General features: G+C 51.4%; 1 protein-coding gene across 1 annotated transcript in view; it reads left to right on the forward strand.

The window, feature by feature from the left end:
- The window catches only part of NOS1 (nitric oxide synthase 1), a gene marked incomplete at its 5' end in the record, with an annotated part of 98,104 nt that extends 79,925 nt beyond the window's left edge, over positions 1–18,179 (forward strand). The window contains 10 exon segments of the mRNA XM_081252114.1: positions 768–937; positions 3,146–3,356; positions 4,379–4,466; positions 6,091–6,212; positions 7,461–7,609; positions 9,036–9,230; positions 11,461–11,579; positions 17,909–17,942; positions 17,944–17,970; positions 17,972–18,179. Of these exon segments, the coding sequence (XP_081108240.1) occupies positions 768–937; positions 3,146–3,356; positions 4,379–4,466; positions 6,091–6,212; positions 7,461–7,609; positions 9,036–9,230; positions 11,461–11,579; positions 17,909–17,942; positions 17,944–17,970; positions 17,972–18,034 (1,178 nt within the window). The 3' untranslated portion in view covers positions 18,035–18,179.
- Between the last annotated feature and the right edge of the window lie 1,136 nt (positions 18,180–19,315).

Consider the following 19,315-nt stretch of genomic DNA (forward strand, 5'->3'; position numbering starts at 1 on the left):
TAACTTTCCAAGGTAAATGGGTCTCCGTGCTTCATCTCAGTAGCCACAGGTGAGCTCAGAACTCAGGTACAAGGAACTGCAGTGACCATACATGGTAGCCCAGGCTACAGTGACACATCCCCTCTACAAAGGAGCTAGGACACAGAGTCAGGGCAGAATGTGAAAACACTTTGTAGCCAAAGCCCTACTGAAAATCCCTTAGGAAGGTACCACTTTAGAGAGACATACCTTCTCTTAATAAATCCAACCCAGACACTTCTTTCTCCATGTTGGAACAGTACTTTTTATCTTGAAGTAGAGGCTTGTGTGTAGGGGCTGTAATGGAGTAAAGTAAATAGAAGCAGTATTGCATAGTAGTTAAAACATGGTCTGGAGCAATACTGTCTGACTTTATGCATTTGTGCTGTGTGACCTTGGGCAAATTCCTTAACCTTTCTGTGCTTCCATTTTTCTCAACTGCAAAATGGAGATAATAATAGCACCCACCATGTAGGATTGTGATGAGGATTAAATGAGTTAAATATCGATTGATTTTGGACAAGCTCCTTGCATACAGGAGGTGATCACAGGGTCCCCAGGACCCTGGGTATAGATGAGGGACATGGGAGGTAGATAGCCGAGGGGTTACTTGGCTCTGGGGCAGTCCGGCTCTCCAGACCCCATCCTCAGTCCCAGAAGCAGGTCTGGCCTCCCTAACTTGGACCTAAGCCCTCGGAGCCCAGACTCTCCTCCCCAACCCGTCTCTCACCTTCTCTGTGCCTCCACAGGGGTTATCAGTAACTGGACCGATGAGCATCGCCTCCCACCCTGCACCATCTTCCAGGCCTTCAGGTACTACCTGGATATCACCACGCCTCCAACGCCACTGCAGCTGCAGCAGTTTGCTTCTCTGGCCACCAGTGAGAAAGAGAAGCAGCGTCTGCTGGTCCTCAGCAAGGTGGGTCCCTGGCCACAAACAACCTTACCTCCTCCTCGTTGGAGAATTGTATAGCTATTGCAACAGTTGTCCAGCAGATGGCAGTCTTGAGCGAGGGCTGCCATAGTCTAGTTTGCAGGTCACCATACTGGCTAGTCCATTTTGGGTAGTCCTGACCATCTCCCTTCCTTCTAACTAAGGTCTAACGGAACGAGAGAGCGACCCTGTTGAATCTCAGAGTTCTCTGGCTACAGTCTTAATTGCTGTTCGAACTCTTTTTCCTCCTGCCTTTGGAACCCTTGAACCTCCATTAGTTCCATCAGAGCCCATGCTTAGAAGAAAAAGAACTTGAGAGAATCCCCCAGTGCCCTGTTTTAAAAATCAGCTTTTTCAGTGCTGAAGAGCTATAGGTATGACTTCAAGATATAAGAGGCCTCCGATGGTAAGGTGAACCAAAAAGCACAGCTTCTACCACCCTTGCTTAGAAACCAAGCTGCTGCAAAAAATCCTAGCTGGGAGGACCACTCAGATTTCTCCCAGTGGGGCTCCTCCCCAGTAAGCAAGCCACCAGAAAATGATGGTGTCGCTTTCTTCTGCTGTGCAGGAGAGGGCATCAAATGGTGGCACAGGAAGTTCTGTTTTTAATTCAGGGAGTGCATCTTACTTAGAAATATGAAAATAAGTGCCAGAAAAAAAACACCTAAAAGAACTGTATGTGGTTACCTCTAGGGAGTTGGAAAGCATTATCTTTAATCGTAAGTTTTGCAGAATTATTTAACTTTTTAAACTCTGTACACGCATAACTGTGATTTAAAATTTTAAGTAACGGAAGGGGGATAATCAGAAGAGGGAACAGAGCTTGCGCTCTTTGCACAGGATTATTTAAAGTAAAATTTGATGTAACTGTATGTATTAATCCGCTTCTTCCAAAAAGCGCAAACTCCATTAAAAGAGTGAGGATTTTTTTTAATTAGGGGAAACACCTGAGGGAGAGAACATGGACACAGAGTCAGATAAGACTGAGAGAACCATCAGACCTCAAACCAAGCCTGACCCCAAGTGAAGGAGAGGGCAGAAAGTTTGAATGGAAGCACAGGATCAGATCCATGTCAGTTTTCAGGGGGATGTCAGTTTCAGTGAGCAGCTGCTGGGGCTTTTGGCCAGTTGAGCCCCAGCGGCTCGAAGTCAATGAGGCTGGGGGTCTGGAAAGCACATTCTCCAGAATGCCATACCCTATCAGTAGAGCAAGGATGGGCTTTAGGACCATGGGGAAAAGCTCGGTTATACAATGCACTGGTAATAGGCTTTACCCCTCCTCAAAATCTGAGCCTCCTATAAGCTAAGGGCAGCTTCTAAGATGTAGGAAAAATAACTCCAGAGCCCCAGAGAGTTCCTGTGTTCCCTAGTAACACCTGGGCTTTGCTGTCAACATGCCCCTGAACATGGTCCTCCACACCCCAACCTGTTCCTTCGGGGCTGTCTTTTACCATCTTCAGTGTGACCCATGTGCTCGGAGGATACACCTCCAGCCTTGCAGACCCACAAATCACACGCCTGCAAGTCATGACTCCCTTCACAGTGCATTTCTCCTGACCTTCGCAAAGGCAGGAGAGTGTAATACTAGGAGCACAGATTCTGGAGCCAGACTGCCTAGAACAGGGGTCGGCAAACTTCTTCTGTAAAAGGCCAGGTAGTAAATATTTTAGATTCATGCTCTATGTGTCTCTGTTGCAACCATTCAACTCTGACATTGTAGCACAACAGCATAGACAATCCATAACTGAGTGGGTGTGGCTGGGTTCCAATCAAACTTTATTTGTGGACACCAAAATTTGAATTTCATGTCATAGTCTAGGGTCATGAAATAGTATTGCTCTTTTGATTCCCCCGTCATACCCCCAACCATTTAAACATGTAAAAACAACTCTTAGCTCACGGGCCATACAAGCAGGTGGTGAGCCAGATCTGGTTTTCGGGCTGAAGTCTGCCACCACCTCGTAGCCATGGGACCTCTATATCCCTCAGTTTCCCCATCCATAAAATAGGGATGACAATCAGACTTATAAGGTCCTTGCAAAAATGAAACCCTGGCCCAGAGTAATTCCTAGGCAGGAGTTAACTATTATTATTTGTTCATTTGCCTCCTTCCCTGGACCTCCTCAAGCGTCCCTTGGAAGTTTGCTCCAGGGTCTGGCTGCGAGTTCTTTTCTGCCCCTCTCCTTGGTGCAGGGTTTGCAGGAGTACGAGGAATGGAAATGGGGCAGGAACCCGAACATCGTGGAGGTGCTGGAGGAGTTCCCATCCATCCAGATGCCCGCCACCCTGCTCCTGACCCAGCTGTCGCTGTTGCAGCCTCGCTACTATTCCATCAGCTCCTCCCCGGACATGTACCCCGACGAGGTGCACCTCACCGTGGCCATTGTCTCCTACCGCACCCGAGGTGGGCAGAGGCGCTGGGAGAGCCCCCGGGTCTGCATTTCCCCCCCTCCAGGGGCCTCTGCACATCTGCCTAAACTTCTGCCACGTCCTAAATCCTGGGGAGGTGACCCACCCCCCAAGACCAGGAAGGAAATGAGACGTGCATTTGGAGGCCTCTCCAAAAGCCTGAGACCTCCTTTTACTCCCTTCCTCCCCTCATACCCCCAAGGCAGCAGCTAGAACAAGCCACCACCACCCCTTCCCTCCGAGGGGGGAGCTCTCTACTGCCTGACGTCCAGCTGGCTGTAGGTCAGCCAGATAACCTGACCTCTGCACCCATGTTTTCTTCCTTGGTTATAGCAATTAAAATGCATGGTGCCTGGGAATTCCCAGGTGGTCCAGTGGCTAGGACTTGGTGCTCTCACTGCTGGGGCCCAGGTTCGATACCTGATTGGGGAACTAAGATCCTGCAAGCTGTGCAGTGTGGCCAAAAAATACACAAACGAACAAGCAAACAAAAAACGCATGGTGGGCTTCCCTGGTGGCGCAGTGGTTGAGAGTCCGCCTGCTGATGCAGGGGACACAGGTTCGTGCCCTGGTCTGGGAAGATCCCACATGCCGCGGAGCGGCTAGGCCCGTGAGCCATGGCCGCTGAGCCTGCGCATCCAGGGCCTGTGCTCCGCAACAGGAGAGGCCACAACAGTGAGAGGCCCGCGTACTGAAAAAAAAAAAAAAAGCATGGTGCCTGAGAGAGCTCTGAGACCGGAGTCCTGACAGGCCACCAAGAGCACATCAATCAAGGCCCTTTCAGTGGGCATGACTGGAATACAAGCCACCCCTAACCACCAGTTTCACAGCCATGAGCCCACCCCAGCTTTACCATTTCCTCTTCCCCGTCAGACGAAGGGGTCTACACAGGGAACTCCAAGGCAGAAGCTTGGTGTCGGGGCTGTGAGCCTTCTGCACTGGAGGATGGGGGGAAGCCGGGGACGGGGGAGCTTGAGGGACAGTAAATGAGCCAGATCACCTCGGTTATCCTGTTAGATGGAGAAGGACCAATTCACCACGGCGTGTGCTCCTCCTGGCTCAACCAGATCCAGGCTGACGAAGTGGTGCCCTGTTTCGTGAGAGGGTGAGTGTCAAATGAAAAGAAGCAGCCATCCCAGATCTGCATCCTCATGTCCTGAGATGGGGCGGGTGGACCAGCCTGAAGGGTTCTAGAGAGATGGCTGAGTCCGATGGGATTGAGATCAACATTCAGCCTCGCTCGAAGCTGTTAAGGAAACAGGATCATGGGGGCAAGAGCAACACAGCAGAAGCTAAGCAAGTCCTCTAGTCAAGTTCAGGTCAGTGCATCAGATATTTATCAAGTGCATGTCCTGTGCTAGATGGGGCTACAGTAGACAACCAGGCAAAATGCAGTTTCAGCCTTCATGGAATTTGCAGACTAGTGAAACTTCTATCCACAGTCTGCTGGCCACCCCATGTGTTCCCAGTTTCTTAGAGACCGGGATGATTTAAGTCCCCTCCCAGTCAACCATCTTCCCCTCCAAACTCAGTTTTAAAGGATGTTTCTGCCCATAGCTGACAATACTGTATTGTGCTCTTTAAAGTGTGTTAAGAGGATAGGTTTCACATTAAACACATTTTTGATCGGAGACGTATTACGGCCAGAGGTGTTAGTTGGTGTAAAAATCCCCTGGTCAGGGCCTCCCTGGTGGCACAGTGGTTGAGAGTCCGCCTGCCGATGCAGGGGACACGGGTTCGTGCCCTGGTCCGGGAAGGTCCCACATGCTGCAGAGCGGCTGGGCCCGTGAGCCATGGCCACTGAGCCTGCACGTCCGGAGCCTGTGCTCAGCAACGGGAGAGGCCACAGCAGTGAGAGGCCTGTGTACTGCAAAAAAAAAAAAATCCCCTGGTCAATATGTGTTAAGTGTTCCTACCTCAATCAGTCAATCAAATAAAATAATATAGCTTTAAAAACAAAAAATAAGGGATATGTCTGAGCTTAGGCCCACTATAGTTACCTGCTTCATCAACTGATAACTTCCCTACCTAAACGGTGGGCTTGGCCAGCCATTTTTCTCAGTTGTTAAGGGTAGAATGGTCATGATATGGTCCACATACCATCAGCATCAGAATCCCGTGGGGTGCTTCAAAAATGCCGAGTCCTGAGCCGAGACTTACTGCACTGCCCAGGAATCTACACCCCCTTTGAACGTCCCCACATGATTCTCTTGTACATTGAAGTTTGCATCTCCCTGATTTGGGAAGATCTCATGGATGGTTAATTCAGTGGTTCTCAACCTGGGGTGATTTTGCCCCCCAGGGGCCCCTGGCCATGTCTGGGGATATTTTTGGTTGTCACAGCTGGAGGGTGCTCCTGGCATCTAATAGATAGAGGCCTGGGTACTACTCAGCATCCTGCAATGCACAGGACAGCCCCCGTCACTGAGAGGTATGCTGCCCCCACTGTCAGGAGTGCTGAGGCAGGGAAGCCCTGGGTTAAATCAACCCCACTCCCTTTGTGGCTTAGCTCAGCAATGGGGAGAATTGGGAAGTGGAGTGATAGCCAGACCCTGAGGACCCAAATTAATGGGACCTCCCACCCTGATAAGGGCCGCCTGACCCCAGCTGAAGAGCTTTAAGCCCCATTGTAGTTCTACCCAAGACGGCCATCTGGTTTACCTAAGACCCAACAGTTCTTGATCAGATGTGAGCTCAGCAAGGCTTCTGACTCTCTCTTCCTTGTCCAGAGCACCCAGCTTCCACCTGCCCCGAAATCCCCAAGTGCCCTGTATCCTGGTTGGCCCGGGCACAGGCATTGCCCCTTTCCGAAGCTTCTGGCAGCAACGGCAATTTGATATCCAACACAAAGGTGAGTCGTGGTCTAGCAGGCACGTGGTTTCTACCCCCTGGACCTGGGGAGGCCTGCCTGTGTCCCAGCATCCCGGAGGCATGGTGATGTTTTCTCTGCTTTGTGTCACTCCCTGGGGACAGAGGGGGAGCATAGTAGTGAGCAGACCCATGGGTGAAGGTTACGGTGTAATTCAAAGGACCTGTCCAAACAGATCGTCCACACAGCTTGTTCCAAGGCCCGAATTCCATCCCCAGAAGACATTTCTTGGACTCTTAAGATAAGACCTCCATCTTAAAATGTAAGCAGCCCTAGAAGGGGTAAGCGTTAAGCCTTATCCAATGGCTGTGTGTTCACGGGATGGTCCCAAAGCCTGTCATTCAGGAGCAGGGTTTGCTGTGTGAGAAACACAACAGATCAGCTTTGGGAGGAGAGAGAAAAAGAAACCCACGTTTCTGACATGCATTTAACAGGGATTTCCTGAGCATCTCATGAATGCCAAATACTGTCAAATGCAGTTTGCCAAATGTTTGCAGTTTGTCAAATGCAGAATGCCAAATACAGTTGACCCTTGAACGACATGGGTTTGAACTGCATGGTCCACTTATACGCAAGCTTTTTTCATTAAATACATATGTATAGTGCTACATGATCCGAGGCTGGTTGAGAATCCACGGATGTGGAACCTTGGATACAGAGGAATCTCAGATACAGGGGGCCAACTCTATAGGACTCGAGCATCAGTGGATTTTGGTATCCAGGGTGGGTCCTGGAACTGATACCCTAGGATACCGAGGGACAACTGTATCCACCATGTACCAGGCACAGGTCTAAGGTTTTACATTTACTTCTTACAATAACCCTATGAGGTTAGACGCTATTATTATTTCCATTTTGTGCTTGGGGACACGGAGACATAGAAAGTTATGTAAGTTCCTCAGCATCACACGGAGCTGGAATTTGAATCCAGGCAGTCTAGTTGCAGAGTCTGGGGGTTTAGCAGTACCCAGTGGTGGGGGCTTTCCCAGAGGAAAGACTGAGACCCAGAGAAGAGAGGTCTGCTGAATTCTGAACACACTTCACCTACTTCCCTCAGTGTGTGTGCATGTGTGTGTGTGTGTATGTGAGTACATATACCGCCTGCCCCAGGGTCCGTGCACCTCTACCCCTGTAGCACGTGCTAAGGTTCTAAGCACCCCTGGCACCACCAGCCGCCCCCGAAATCAGGCATCAGAGCTGTTGGTGACAGGAGATCTTCCCGGTCCCCAGGAATGAGTCCCTGCCCCATGGTCTTGGTCTTCGGGTGCCGGCAGTCCAAGATAGACCACATCTACAGGGAGGAGACTCTACAGGCCAAAAGCAAGGGGGTCTTCAGAGAACTGTACACAGCCTACTCCCGGGAGCCAGACAAACCAAAGGTAACCCCCAGCCTGTTCATGGTCCCCCCACCCCAGCCCAGCACACACACACGCTCGTCCATTCATGCAAATCCCGTTCCCAGAAACCCCTCACCCTTTCTGCATTCTCCTTTGTGACATTGCTCTGAACTTCAGGAAGCATGGAGCATAAACATTTGACTTAAAATATTGAACAGCCCACATTCTATGATACCACTTACATGAAATATCCAGAACAGCCAAATCCATAGAGACAGAAAGCTGATTCGTGGTTGCCAGGGGCTGTGGGAAGGGGGAATGGGGAGGGTACAGGGTTCCTTCTGGGGGTGATGAAAAGGTTCTGGAACCAGGTAGAGGGGATGGTTGCACAGCACCGTGAATGTGCTTAGTGCCACTGCATTGTATTATACACTTTAAAACACGCATATATTTTATGTTATGTGTGTTTTATCACAATAAAAAGAATTTAAAAAATTAAACAGGGAATTCCCTGGCGGTCCAGTGGTTAGGACTCCGCACTCCTATTGCCAAGGGCCCAGGTTCAATCCCTGGTCGGGGAACTAAGATCCCACAAGGCATGCAGAGTGGCAAAAAAAAAAAAATTAAACAGCCCATAAGAGGCACTCCAAGTCAGGATGGACACAGGCCGCAGGACTGGAGCATGCCCCTGCTGGATCTTGGGGTTCTCAACTGGACCCCCAGGGGTGTCCCAGGAAAGGAGCCAGGATAGCAGGGAGGGGGGCATTCAGAGGGTCTGGGCAGCAGCTACTTGACATCTGGCATGGAAGTTCATCAATGTTTCGGTAGCAGGTACAGCTGTTCCAGAATGTAGCAGCTGAATGTCAGGCTCGCCTGGGGGAATGTTTCCTGGACAAACCAGACAAATTCCCTGGAGGCTGCATTGTACACCCCTTGTGTCCACCTGACATTCTCTTAGCCCCCCTGTTATTCCAGCAATTCCTGCAGCAGCTGGCTTTGCCCAGGTGTAACCTGACAGCCCCTTCCCCGACCCCCATTTCTTGCTGTCTGTCCTGGGGCTTCTCTGGCACCCCGGCATAGGACGCCTGCAGTACCAGCCCCGCACCTAGAAGTGTACGGGAGTTAACACCCCCTGGGTGACCACAGGCCATCGAAGAGAGGAGCGGGTAGACAATGACCCCCTCTGCGCCCCTCCAGGGAATGGCTCTGGGGGGCGTGCTGCATGATTCCAAAGAGGGTTCTCAGCAGAGGTGAGCTCCAGAGTGGGGAGCAGCTCGTTGCGCCCTCAGGTCGGCTTTCCCTCCTCTCCTGCTTCACTATTCCCAGTGCCCTGCATCACTGCACAAAACACAGACCTGCCCACAAGCCCCTGTGTCTGACTCGGCTCCCGGGGTAGTGGGGCCCGGGAGGGAGCTACACAGGATTGTCCTGCAGCCCGGCTCCTTCTCACTGATCCTCCTCCCTGCAGAAGTACGTGCAGGACATCCTACAGGAGCAGCTGGCAGAACCCGTGTACCGAGCCCTGAAGGAGCAAGGGGGCCACATTTACGTCTGCGGGGACGTCACCATGGCGGCCGATGTCCTCAAAGCCATCCAGCGCATCATGACCCAGCAGGGGAAGCTCTCGGTGGAGGACGCCGGCGTGTTCATCAGCAGGCTGAGGGTGAGTGATGGGCCAGCTCCTGGGATTGCTTTTCTGGCATCCAGCTTCCTGTCTCCTCTTCCTCACCCTTCCTATCTCAATGACTAGGGGACCCATGATGACATCCCTGCTCCCATTTATGACTGGGGGTAGAGGATACACGTGGTCCCAAACCATAGTTGAGAGAGAAGGAAGGATAGTGGGACATGCAGGTGCGTGTATTAAATATGGTAGGGAGGGGCTTCCCTGGTGGCACAGTGGCTGAGAGTCCGCCTGCCGATGCAGGGGACACGGGTTCGTGCCCCGGTCCGGGAAGATCCCACATGCCGCGGAGCGGCTGGGCCCGTGAGCCATGCCCGCTGAGCCTGCGTGTCCGGAGCCTGTGCTCCACAACGGGAGAGGACACAACAGTGAGAGGCCCGCGTACCGCAGAAAAAATAATAATAATAAATAAAAATAAAATATGGTAGGGAGCTATGATGTGTGAAAATAACAAGTGGGTGGACCACTGGGTAGCTAGATGGAAACCATCCTAACCCAACTTTTCCTGTCCCCAGAAACAAGCTGCAGCACTGCTCTGTGCAGTTGTGCAGGTTGGGCACTGCACAAAAAGGTTTGTCCAAGGGGGGCAAGTGGGGGATGAAAGCCACTCCATGCTTGGCTTCCCAAGCAGTGCACCTTGGGAGGAGGGTTGCCTTGTCCTAATTTGCACAAAGGCTAGTAGCAGCCCAGTAAGCAAAGTCCTAACTATGTGGCCAACTGCTCCAAATAGAATAAACTGAGTCCCAGGCCTCCGCAAAGCTCCAGGGGTGATCCCATTCTTCTCCCTGCTTCCCTAAATGAGCAGCAATCAAACATTTTTGCAGAAGAAGCCCTTGCTCTAATTCTGATAATAAACCCTACTAGGTTAAAAACAACAACAACAACAACTTTCTGGTAGAAATGCCAGAGCTCCAAGGAGAGCTGCAGAGCCCTGACCACTCTGTCTCTTTGGTATGAGTCTTGGGAGACACTTTCATAGATTCTGCAAAACTCTGCAGAATAAGATTGAAAACCACCCCTACTTAAAATGAATCCACTCTACAGATGGGCAACTTTCTTCAAAACCTTTGGGACCAAGGATGCCAGAACTTAACTCTGCTGCATGCGTGTTCCCCAACCACTGCCTCTCCTCAGCAGGGAGGTGCCTTTTCCCCTTGTTTAATGCTCAGCGACACTGCCCTCTGGGATATTCTTAATGCCCACCCCTCAGTCCTGCCTCAGGAGCTCCAGTGGCTCCAGAAACTCCCAGATGCCACAAGTTCATCATCACTCGTGCTGTTTCTTGAGTTATCTTTTTTGTTTGTCTGTTTCTGGGAAAGGCTGAGCTAAGATGCTCACAGTCAGAAAAACTCCTATGTTCAGAGAAGTCTCCACTTTGGCAACCGTGGTATTCCCTGAGTGCTAAGCGGACACTTTGTCTTTTCTCCCATCTCTGCCGGTCTCTACAGGCTGTGACGTTTACACTAAACCCAGCCATGCCCAGATCTGAACTTGCAGGAACAAGGAGGAGGGAGGAAAGGGGGAAATGGAGAAGTTTCCACTGGACCCCCTCAGCTCTTCTATCCTCAGAATCCACAAAGCAGCAGCATGTTTCTGGATGGGAACAAAAGTGTTCTTTGCCAACTGGGCTTAGAGGCCCCGTGCCCTAGAGGGCAGAGGGTCTTGCTGAAACAGAGTCTTGGAGACCAAAGGGGTCTCTGGGGGCCCTGGGTTACACCTCGTTTCTTTTTTCTTTCTTTCTTTTTCTGGCTGTGCCGCAGGGCTTGCAGGATCTCTTAGTCCCCCAACCAGGGATTGAACCCAGGGCTACGGCAGTTAAAGCACCGAGTCCTAACCACTGGACCACCAGGGAATTCCCTACACCTCGTTTCTTTTTTTTTTTTTTTTTTTGCGGTACGCGGGCCTCTCACTGTTGTGGCCTCTCCCGTTGCGGAGCACAGGCTCTGGATGTGCAGGCTCAGTGGCCATGGCTCACGGGCCTAGCTGCTCCGCGGCATGTGGGATCTTCCCGGACCGGGACACGAACCCGCGTCCCCTGCATCGGCAGGCGGACTCCCAACCACTGCGCCACCAGGGAAGCCCTCCACCTCGTTTCTTAAGAAACCGTCTTCTCTAGGAATATTCCAGTCCAGGGTATCAGCGTGTCTGCCCTTCTCCGTGCCCTTGGCTGGCATCTGAGTTCTGTCTCCTGGTTGTTTCTGTCCCCTAGGATGACAGCCGGTACCATGAGGACATTTTCGGGGTCACCCTGCGCACATATGAAGTGACCAACCGCCTTAGATCCGAATCCATTGCCTTCATTGAGGAGAGCAAAAAGGGCGCTGATGAGTAAGCTGGCTCCATCCCATGGGCGGGGTGGGCAGAGCCCTGACAGGCAGGGATGTCTGATTTCATTGACCATGGCTTTCCCACAGTGGGGTCCCCAGACCAGCATCATAAGCACTCCCTGGGAACGTGTTAGAAATGCAGATTCCCAGGCTGCTCCAGCCCTGATGAATCTGAAGCTCTGGGGTCAGGGCACGGAACGGTTTGTGTTTTTATGACCCCTGGAGGGGATTCTGAGTTCCCCTCAAGTGTGGGGACCCCAGCTTTGGATGTTCACTTCCGCCGGGGCGCCCCCAGTTCAGTGATGGCTCTCACCACTGCAAAATCTGTATTCCTATTCACTGCTCCTAGCATTTACACCACCTCCCTCACCCACAGAGCGCCGCTAGCATTCTCACTGACACAAATTCCGATTGATACGAATTTGACAATTCCACTTGTCCTCTAGAAATTGCTGGAAATGGTCTGAGGACTGAGTCTCACTATTTTAACCTTACATTAATGCCATGACATGTCACCCTTGATTGTAATCTCACTCCCCCCATTCTCTGCCACAGGGCACCTCGAAACCACCACCGTGTGCCCTTTATTTAAAGTGGGAATTCAGCTGCTTCGTTTTCAGTAGCCTAGGGCACACACACTCCATTTCTTAAGCATCCCCATTTTTTTTCCCCTTATGACAACACAGCAGTCTCGAAAACATACTTGGGTGTCCAGCAGGCTGACATTATTGCCTTGAAGATCACATCTTGTCCTGGTTTGTTGTGTGGGTGAGCAAGCGTTCATTCATCTGTTCATTCATTCATTCATTCACTCAAGATGAGCCCCATCAAGGTGCCAGGTCCTGTCCAAGGCACTGGGGCTGACGAGGAAGTGAAAGAGACGAAGCCCAGAGCTCAGGGTCTGTGTAAGGAAAACAGAGCAGCCTTTGCTCCTCTGGCACTAACTCCCTCCCCACTTCTCCTCCTACAGGGTTTTCAGCTCCTAACTGGACCCTCTTGCCCAGGTGGATGGCAGAGTGACCACACCACTGCCCTCGGCCAGGATGGCTGCAGGTTTTGTAAGCACGGACACTGCTGAACCTTTCCTTCGGGCCTGCACATGGCCCCCGCTCTGCCTCTTGTCCTGTCGCCGTGTCCTGGTCCTCCTCTCCTGGGTTCTCACCTCTCAGTGGTTTCCTGGCCCTCTTGGGTTTTCTCCTTGAGTTTTCCTGCTGCAGTGCGATGCCTTCATAATCCGCAGTGGCTCTTACAAAACTGTTTCCCTCTCTCTCTCTTTCTGACAAGGGCAAATCACCGGTGCATGAAACCCCTGGAACATGGCTGTGGCTCGTGTTAGGGTGTTTTCTGGGGTTTGCCCTGGAAAGGCTGCAGGGACCAGATGGAAGAGTTTTTTGAGCTAGTCCCTCAGCTGTTCAAATCCCCCTGTCCTCTTCTATGATGATGTTCTGGTTGTGTGTGTGTGAGCGTGTGTTGGGCCTGGGTCTCCCCCCGTCCTCTTGCGCGTGCAGGCATGTCGCCTGCAGACCCTCAGTGCCAAGAGATATGCCCCGGCCCATACTGGGGCCCCACACATCCACAGTGAAGGGTCCATGCTAGCACGCCTGAACCACTTGGAAGCATCCTAATTGTCCTGGTCATATGGGGTCAGGGCATGGGGGTGGGGTGTGATGATCAAGGGGGAAATCTCCAACGAGAGGGGAGATCACTGAATTAGATGCATCTAGATGCTGGCCCCAGTTAGCGGAGCCCTTACTGGAAATTAACCCATCTAATGGATGGGGCAAACCTGCTCCCCAACCCCACGCACCCCAGGATCAAATCAGGATCGCCTGATGTGGCATTTCCACCCACAAGACCAGAAGTAATGTTGTCCAAGGGAATGAGCTGGAAATAAGAATCTTCCCATCTTTGCCACCGGCTAACTTTGGACAACCTCACTTGTCCTTAGTTTCCACTAACTGTAATGTTATGAAGCCAAAAAGTATGAATGGATCAAACTGTAAAGTTGTGGAGATTGAAAACGGTATCAAGGAAGAATATCACGGTTATTTTTTTATTCCCCCCCAATGGGGCTTGCTGTTTCACCCCTGGGGATAAAATAATGGAAGCCAGTGAAAGCAGATCAGGTTGGAGAGGGACTCCGTCTTGAGGTATCGCACGGCTTCCTCTACAGGACCCCAGCAAGAGTGGGGAGTACCTGCCCTCATGCTTTTGGTCTTCTAAAAGGGATCCCCCCAATTTTTAACCTGATAAGATAATTTTGACAAATAAATTATCCTCCACTCAGATCAAAAACAGGCAGGAAAGTCTTTGGTAGGAATCAGGGCAAGTACAGTTTCTCCCAGGCAGACCTGAGAGAGTTCATCTTCTCAGAGGAAACGGGGTGGAAGGGTCCCTTTCTGCACTTAAGTGCTAAAAATCAACAGTGAGCAGCACCCAGAGAGAGCCAAGAAGTTCCACTGACCCCCCAGGAACTGCCTTCCCAGTGTTGAAAGGCAAGCAATCAGCCAGTTCTGATCTTCCGTCTTGTTTCTTTTTGTCTTGTCTGATGGAAAGACAGCTTTTTCTTTCTGTACAGCACACGGGCATTTCTTTCTTGATGCTCAGTTTGGAGGCCTGCCAAAGGGAGAGAGCCCTGGCTCTCTCTGGAAGGGCCTTAGATAGGGGGTGCCAAAGAGGTGTCCCCAGGAGGGGACAACCTTAGAGACTCTTAAAGACAAAGGGCAAACTCTAGGTCGCCTTTTTCCACCCTTCCCAGCAGCCCCCGCTGGTATCACATCCCTGGCACTCGGAGTTTGCCTTCATGCCAGTTATGATTTCCCTGCCCGCCTTTCATCCTGTTTCCTCCTGCTCAGGCTTCCATGGCACAGAGACCAGGCCCTTGGCATGCTTGGCCGACCCTCTCTGACCAGGAGGGAAACCCATTCTAAACCCTTTCTTTCCTGCAAACATGATTCTGGCCAGTAGCTGTCCTCCCAGAGGCTTCCTTTCCAACCCTTTGAGCCTTTTGGAGATACCTCCTAAGATGTCACTAGCTCCCCAGGGACTGAACCACTGTGTCCAACCTCCATCGTAGAGGAATTAATCAGTGCTCCCCTTTCCAAATCAAGCTTTATGCATGAATGCTTTTGCATTGCCAGATAAATACTTACGAGCACTTATTCCATGCCAGTCACCTTCTTCCTATAGCCCTGCCCTTCTAGTAGCAGGCAGACAGAGAAAAATATCATCTTGCTTTATCAGGGAGTCTAAAGAAATGATTATATCACCAGGATTCATCTTTCTTCCCGAGAATGATTATTTTGTGCTTTTTTAAGTAAACACCTTTCAACCCTCAACAGAAGCTTCTTCATAACTCCTGGCTGGAGGACAGGAGATTGGTCTGATGTGTTTCTCTCATTTGCCAGAATCTCTGATACCAAAAGCCTCGCTGTAATGAACCTACCAAGAGGCAGAGGGAGTGGAGCCCTGATTTCAGGTTCAGCTCTGATCCAGGGTGGCTAAATGCTGCTCTCTTCTGGTGGTTTGTAGTTCAGTCCCAGTAGCCTGCCAATTTTGGTGTAAGAGTAGGTGAACAAAAATAGGGTTGCCTGGGCATTTGGGGGTCGCCTTAGTTGCAGGCCTCTTATTTCTCTTGCACTCTCTTGAATTGGTCAGCAGTAGCTCCAACTCCACTTAACAAAAGTGAGTTTGGCCAAGAGGGGTGAGACCTTCCCTGCCACAGGAAAGCTGGAACACTCATGTTCTCCTATTGTCACTGTGAATTCTGTTCCTGTACCTTGTGTTGCAAAAGAAGCAGAAGTCGTTAAACTCCCTGAGAGGATACAGGTTTTCCCTTGGTTTCTATGGAGTGAGACAGCCAGGTATCTTTGCTTTGGGGGAATGCTTCAGACCCACCAAAATGGAGTTTTAGAAGCAGACCTGAGTCCAAATGCTAACTCTGCCCCTGTTTCTGTAGACAGCTGTGAGCTGGTGAGCTAACCTTTCTGAGCCTACACATCTACCTGTATCACAAGGTGGATTAAATGAGATAATGCCCATAAAATGTCCAGTTACAGTACCTGGCCCATTATAAACTATCAAATTTTGTTTCACCTAATCTATATCATTTCTTGCCTCTCCAGCATGCAGAAGGCACCGTGGAGTGTACAGAACAAAACACATTTCCTCTCTTATAGCAGGTTAGGATCTGGGTTGCAGAGACACAATTCTTAGAATCTACATGCAGGTCCGGGGTTTGAGCAATCGGTGGAATTCCACCAGCAGGTTTGGGGAAAGGAGATTGCCAGGATGTAGGAAGAGAGAGGGGAAAGACACAGACAGGGAGCATGCAGGGTAAATTGGGACTGGCTTCAGACATGGCCCAGCTTTGGAAGGCTGCGGAAGGGAGGGGTACACGGCGGAGATAGGCAGGGAACAGACAGAATTTTGTCAAGGGATTTTTGCTTTATTTGGTAGGCAGCACAGCGTCCTTAGGAGTGCTTTTAAAAGGGGAAAATAAGGTGATTTGGGTTATGCTTGGAAAAGAATGTTCTGGCTACAGCACAGAGCCTGGATGGCTGACCTGTTGAACTGTTGGTTGGTTATTGCAGAAACCCAAGGCTTGAATGAGGGAAAGGGCAGATGTAGTGATAAAGACATTCCGGGGGTTGAATTACCAGGACCTGGACTCCGACCTGTTGTGAAGGATGAGAACAAAGGGAGAGTCAAGAGTGTTGCCTCCAGGCTGAGAAATGGGTCTCAGGAGAAAAAACAGGCTCCAAGTAAAGCTGAGTTTTCAGAACTGACATGATAGCCAGCTTCTCCCCGAGTCAACAGGGTGGATCCTTCCAAGGTCCAGCCACGCCTAGGTGGGCAGAAAGAGAACTGACCCCAGGCCAATAGACATCGGCCTTAGAACATGGGATTTTCTTGCCAAACACATTCTCAGCAGCCCCTGCTTTGGGCTTCCAAAAGGAGGTCAGGTTTTGCCCTAAGTCAGGTTTGCCACAGGTGAGATTCTCTGACCCAGATCATGGTGCAAACGGTTCCTGCCAGAGTGGGCAAGCTGATGTCTGGACCCCCTTACCACTACAGCACTGGCCCTTTTAATTCATGCCATTAGGAAAAGCATGGACTTAAGATTTTAAGCCGGCCATGTTTCCTTGTATATTTCCATCGCTCCTGCCCCCCGATCTCCAGCATGGCACTGTGCCCGCCTTACCCTCGAAGTCTTCTGTCTGAATTGGCACGTTAATCTGAGACTCCCTGCCGGTGACAAGGAAAAAGAAATATTAATCTGGGCTTCCCTTGGGACCTGCCCACACTCCCTGTCTTCTGCCAGCCCTCTCCTGCGTCCAAATGTGCCATTCGGCTCAAGAATTACAGGCCAAGAGTTGGGGTGGAGGATAAAGGATCTGAGAGGCTGAGGGAGTGACCGTGTCCCCCAGGGGCTCAACACAGATGGTCCCTGCACACCTGAATTTGGCCTTTGGGGACTAACGCCAGCCTGGCCTCTCCTCTTTCTTCCACACCCACCCCAACTTTGGTCCACCTGCCGGTCCCCACCTGGTGGCACAGACACAGTGATGTGTCTCAGATGCAAAGACCCCTGTAAACTTTCACGCCAGGAAAGCAGGGGCTGTTTGGGGGTGTGGGTGGGGTCTGTTCTCTATTAATACTTGCCAGAGCCGCATGCAAGGGAGGTGATCAGGAGTAAATACGCCTCGGTACGTTTCTGAGTTTGTGGTGTCCTAGAACGTCTGAACGGTCTGAGCAAGCGGGGCATGCGTGTCTGGTCCAGAGCAGAGCCCGTTCTTAAAGCAGGTGGCCCTGACAGGCAGGAACAGATCTGCCTGTAGATGCAGCTTTCCATAGTTTTCTAGAAAGTGACACCAGGACATCAAAGTGCCCAGACTCGGCTCCTAGGAGACTCTGGTCCAGGGTCCGTCAACCCCAGCACTGTTGGCATTTGGGGCTGGGGAATTCTTTGTGGTGAGGGCTGTCCTGGGCATTGTAGGGTGTTGAGTGGCACCCCTGGCCTCCAGCTACTAGATGTCAGTAGCAGTCCCACCCCACCCTCCCAAGTCGCGACAACCAACTATGTCTTCGGACGTTGCCAGATGTCCCCTGGGGGCAACAGAATCTCTACCGGTTGCCCAGGCCTTCTCACCATCCACCTTCTGGAACAGGCAGAGCATTTCTCAGCCCGATGGTTTTCACTCCATTGTCTGCCACCAAGAACTTGAAGGATTTCAAGAGGGAATGAAAAAGTGTGGTTCCGCCAACTCCTGCCCAAGACAGAAGGATGATAGCGCCGATTCCATAAGCTGCTGTGCCCTTGGCATCCAGTTCCGATGAAGACCCACGGAGGCCCAGCGCCCTCCCGTGCCCCCCACCCCGTCTCCACCCTGTTTTTCCGTGTTGTCGTGTCATCGTTGTGATCGTAAGACCCACTCCGGGCTCAGCAGTGGTTAGCTGGGAGGCGCAGGGTGCGGGGAGGGGGTCGCCCTGCGTTGCTGCGCCCGTGGTGGTGGGTTTCTGTTCCTTCCGGGACTGGGGAGCCGGGGAGGTGGGCCAAGCCGGTGTCACCTGTCACTGAACGCGCTGCCAGAAGCTCGGACCTCCCCCTACCTCTGAGCTCTCAATGCTGCTAATCTCTGCCAAGTGTCCCGTGCGCTCCAGCACCTTTTCGAAGGACTGACGCCCGCCCCATGCTCTTTGCGAGGTTGTCCAGGCTGTGCTCGCCGCATGCTCTTCTTCTGTATAATTCTTATCTTCTCATTTGATGGAATTCAACAAAAGTCTATTTATGCCTGTTTGCATCATGGTCAAAATATTAAAAAGTGGACTTGACTGACCGTGGTCTTTTGTTTGATTTGCTTGGAATTTCTCATGTCTTTGCCCACTGCAGCGGGCCGGGTACCAGGAAGCCCAGTCTGAGACAGAAGGCAGCAGGAGGCTGAATGGGGGGCGGGGGGCGCTCTTGGGAAGGCGGGAGGAGAAGCCTGAGCTGCAATGTTGTCTCAACAGAAACTTCAGCCAACACTGCAGGGAATTCTGAACATGGCCTTCCAGAGCTGTCCCGATTTGGGACAAGAAGCCCTCGCTCTCTGCAGCAGAAGCCAAGCCCCAAGGGCATGAAGGCATTCCCAGCATCCAGAGGAAGAGCTGTTGACTCCTGACATGGATCTGGAGGGCACTTCTTAGCATCCTGTCCACCCTCCTCCCTGACACCTCTGCCCCCATCACAGCTGCATCCCTAGAAAGGACCCCCAAAGAGACGGAACCACCTTCTCCCTCAGCGCTTCTTCCTTGTACGACAACCCTGAGACCCTGAACCTAGTTCCTGACTGGCTATAGACCCAGTTCCAAAAGGCAGAGACCTCAAAAGCCCTAAAAGGACAAATGAAGAGGAGCCGACCCCAAATACCCTGACAGAGTGGCTACTGTAAAAGGATCAAGTGGGGCGGTGGGCTTTATCATGCCCTTCTGGGCATGGCCATTTAGACGCTGGGGCATTTTGACCTTCACATCTATTTCCTGGTCATAAAGCACAAAACATTCGATATTCAACCTTTTAAATTACAGAGTTATTTGTCCAACAGCAAACACTCGCTTCACATGGTTCCTGGACACTTCTGCCCCACCCCTGAGCCTCAGGCCCAAGTTCAAACATGAGATGCAGATCAGAGAGGAAGCAGGAGTCAGGGGATGCTTCAGTACCCGGATCCACGCTCTCCTACAAAAATGAATTAA

Source organism: Mesoplodon bidens (genome assembly GCF_964165515.1).
Source record: "Mesoplodon bidens genome assembly, chromosome: 13".
Taxonomy (NCBI): domain Eukaryota; kingdom Metazoa; phylum Chordata; class Mammalia; order Artiodactyla; family Ziphiidae; genus Mesoplodon; species Mesoplodon bidens.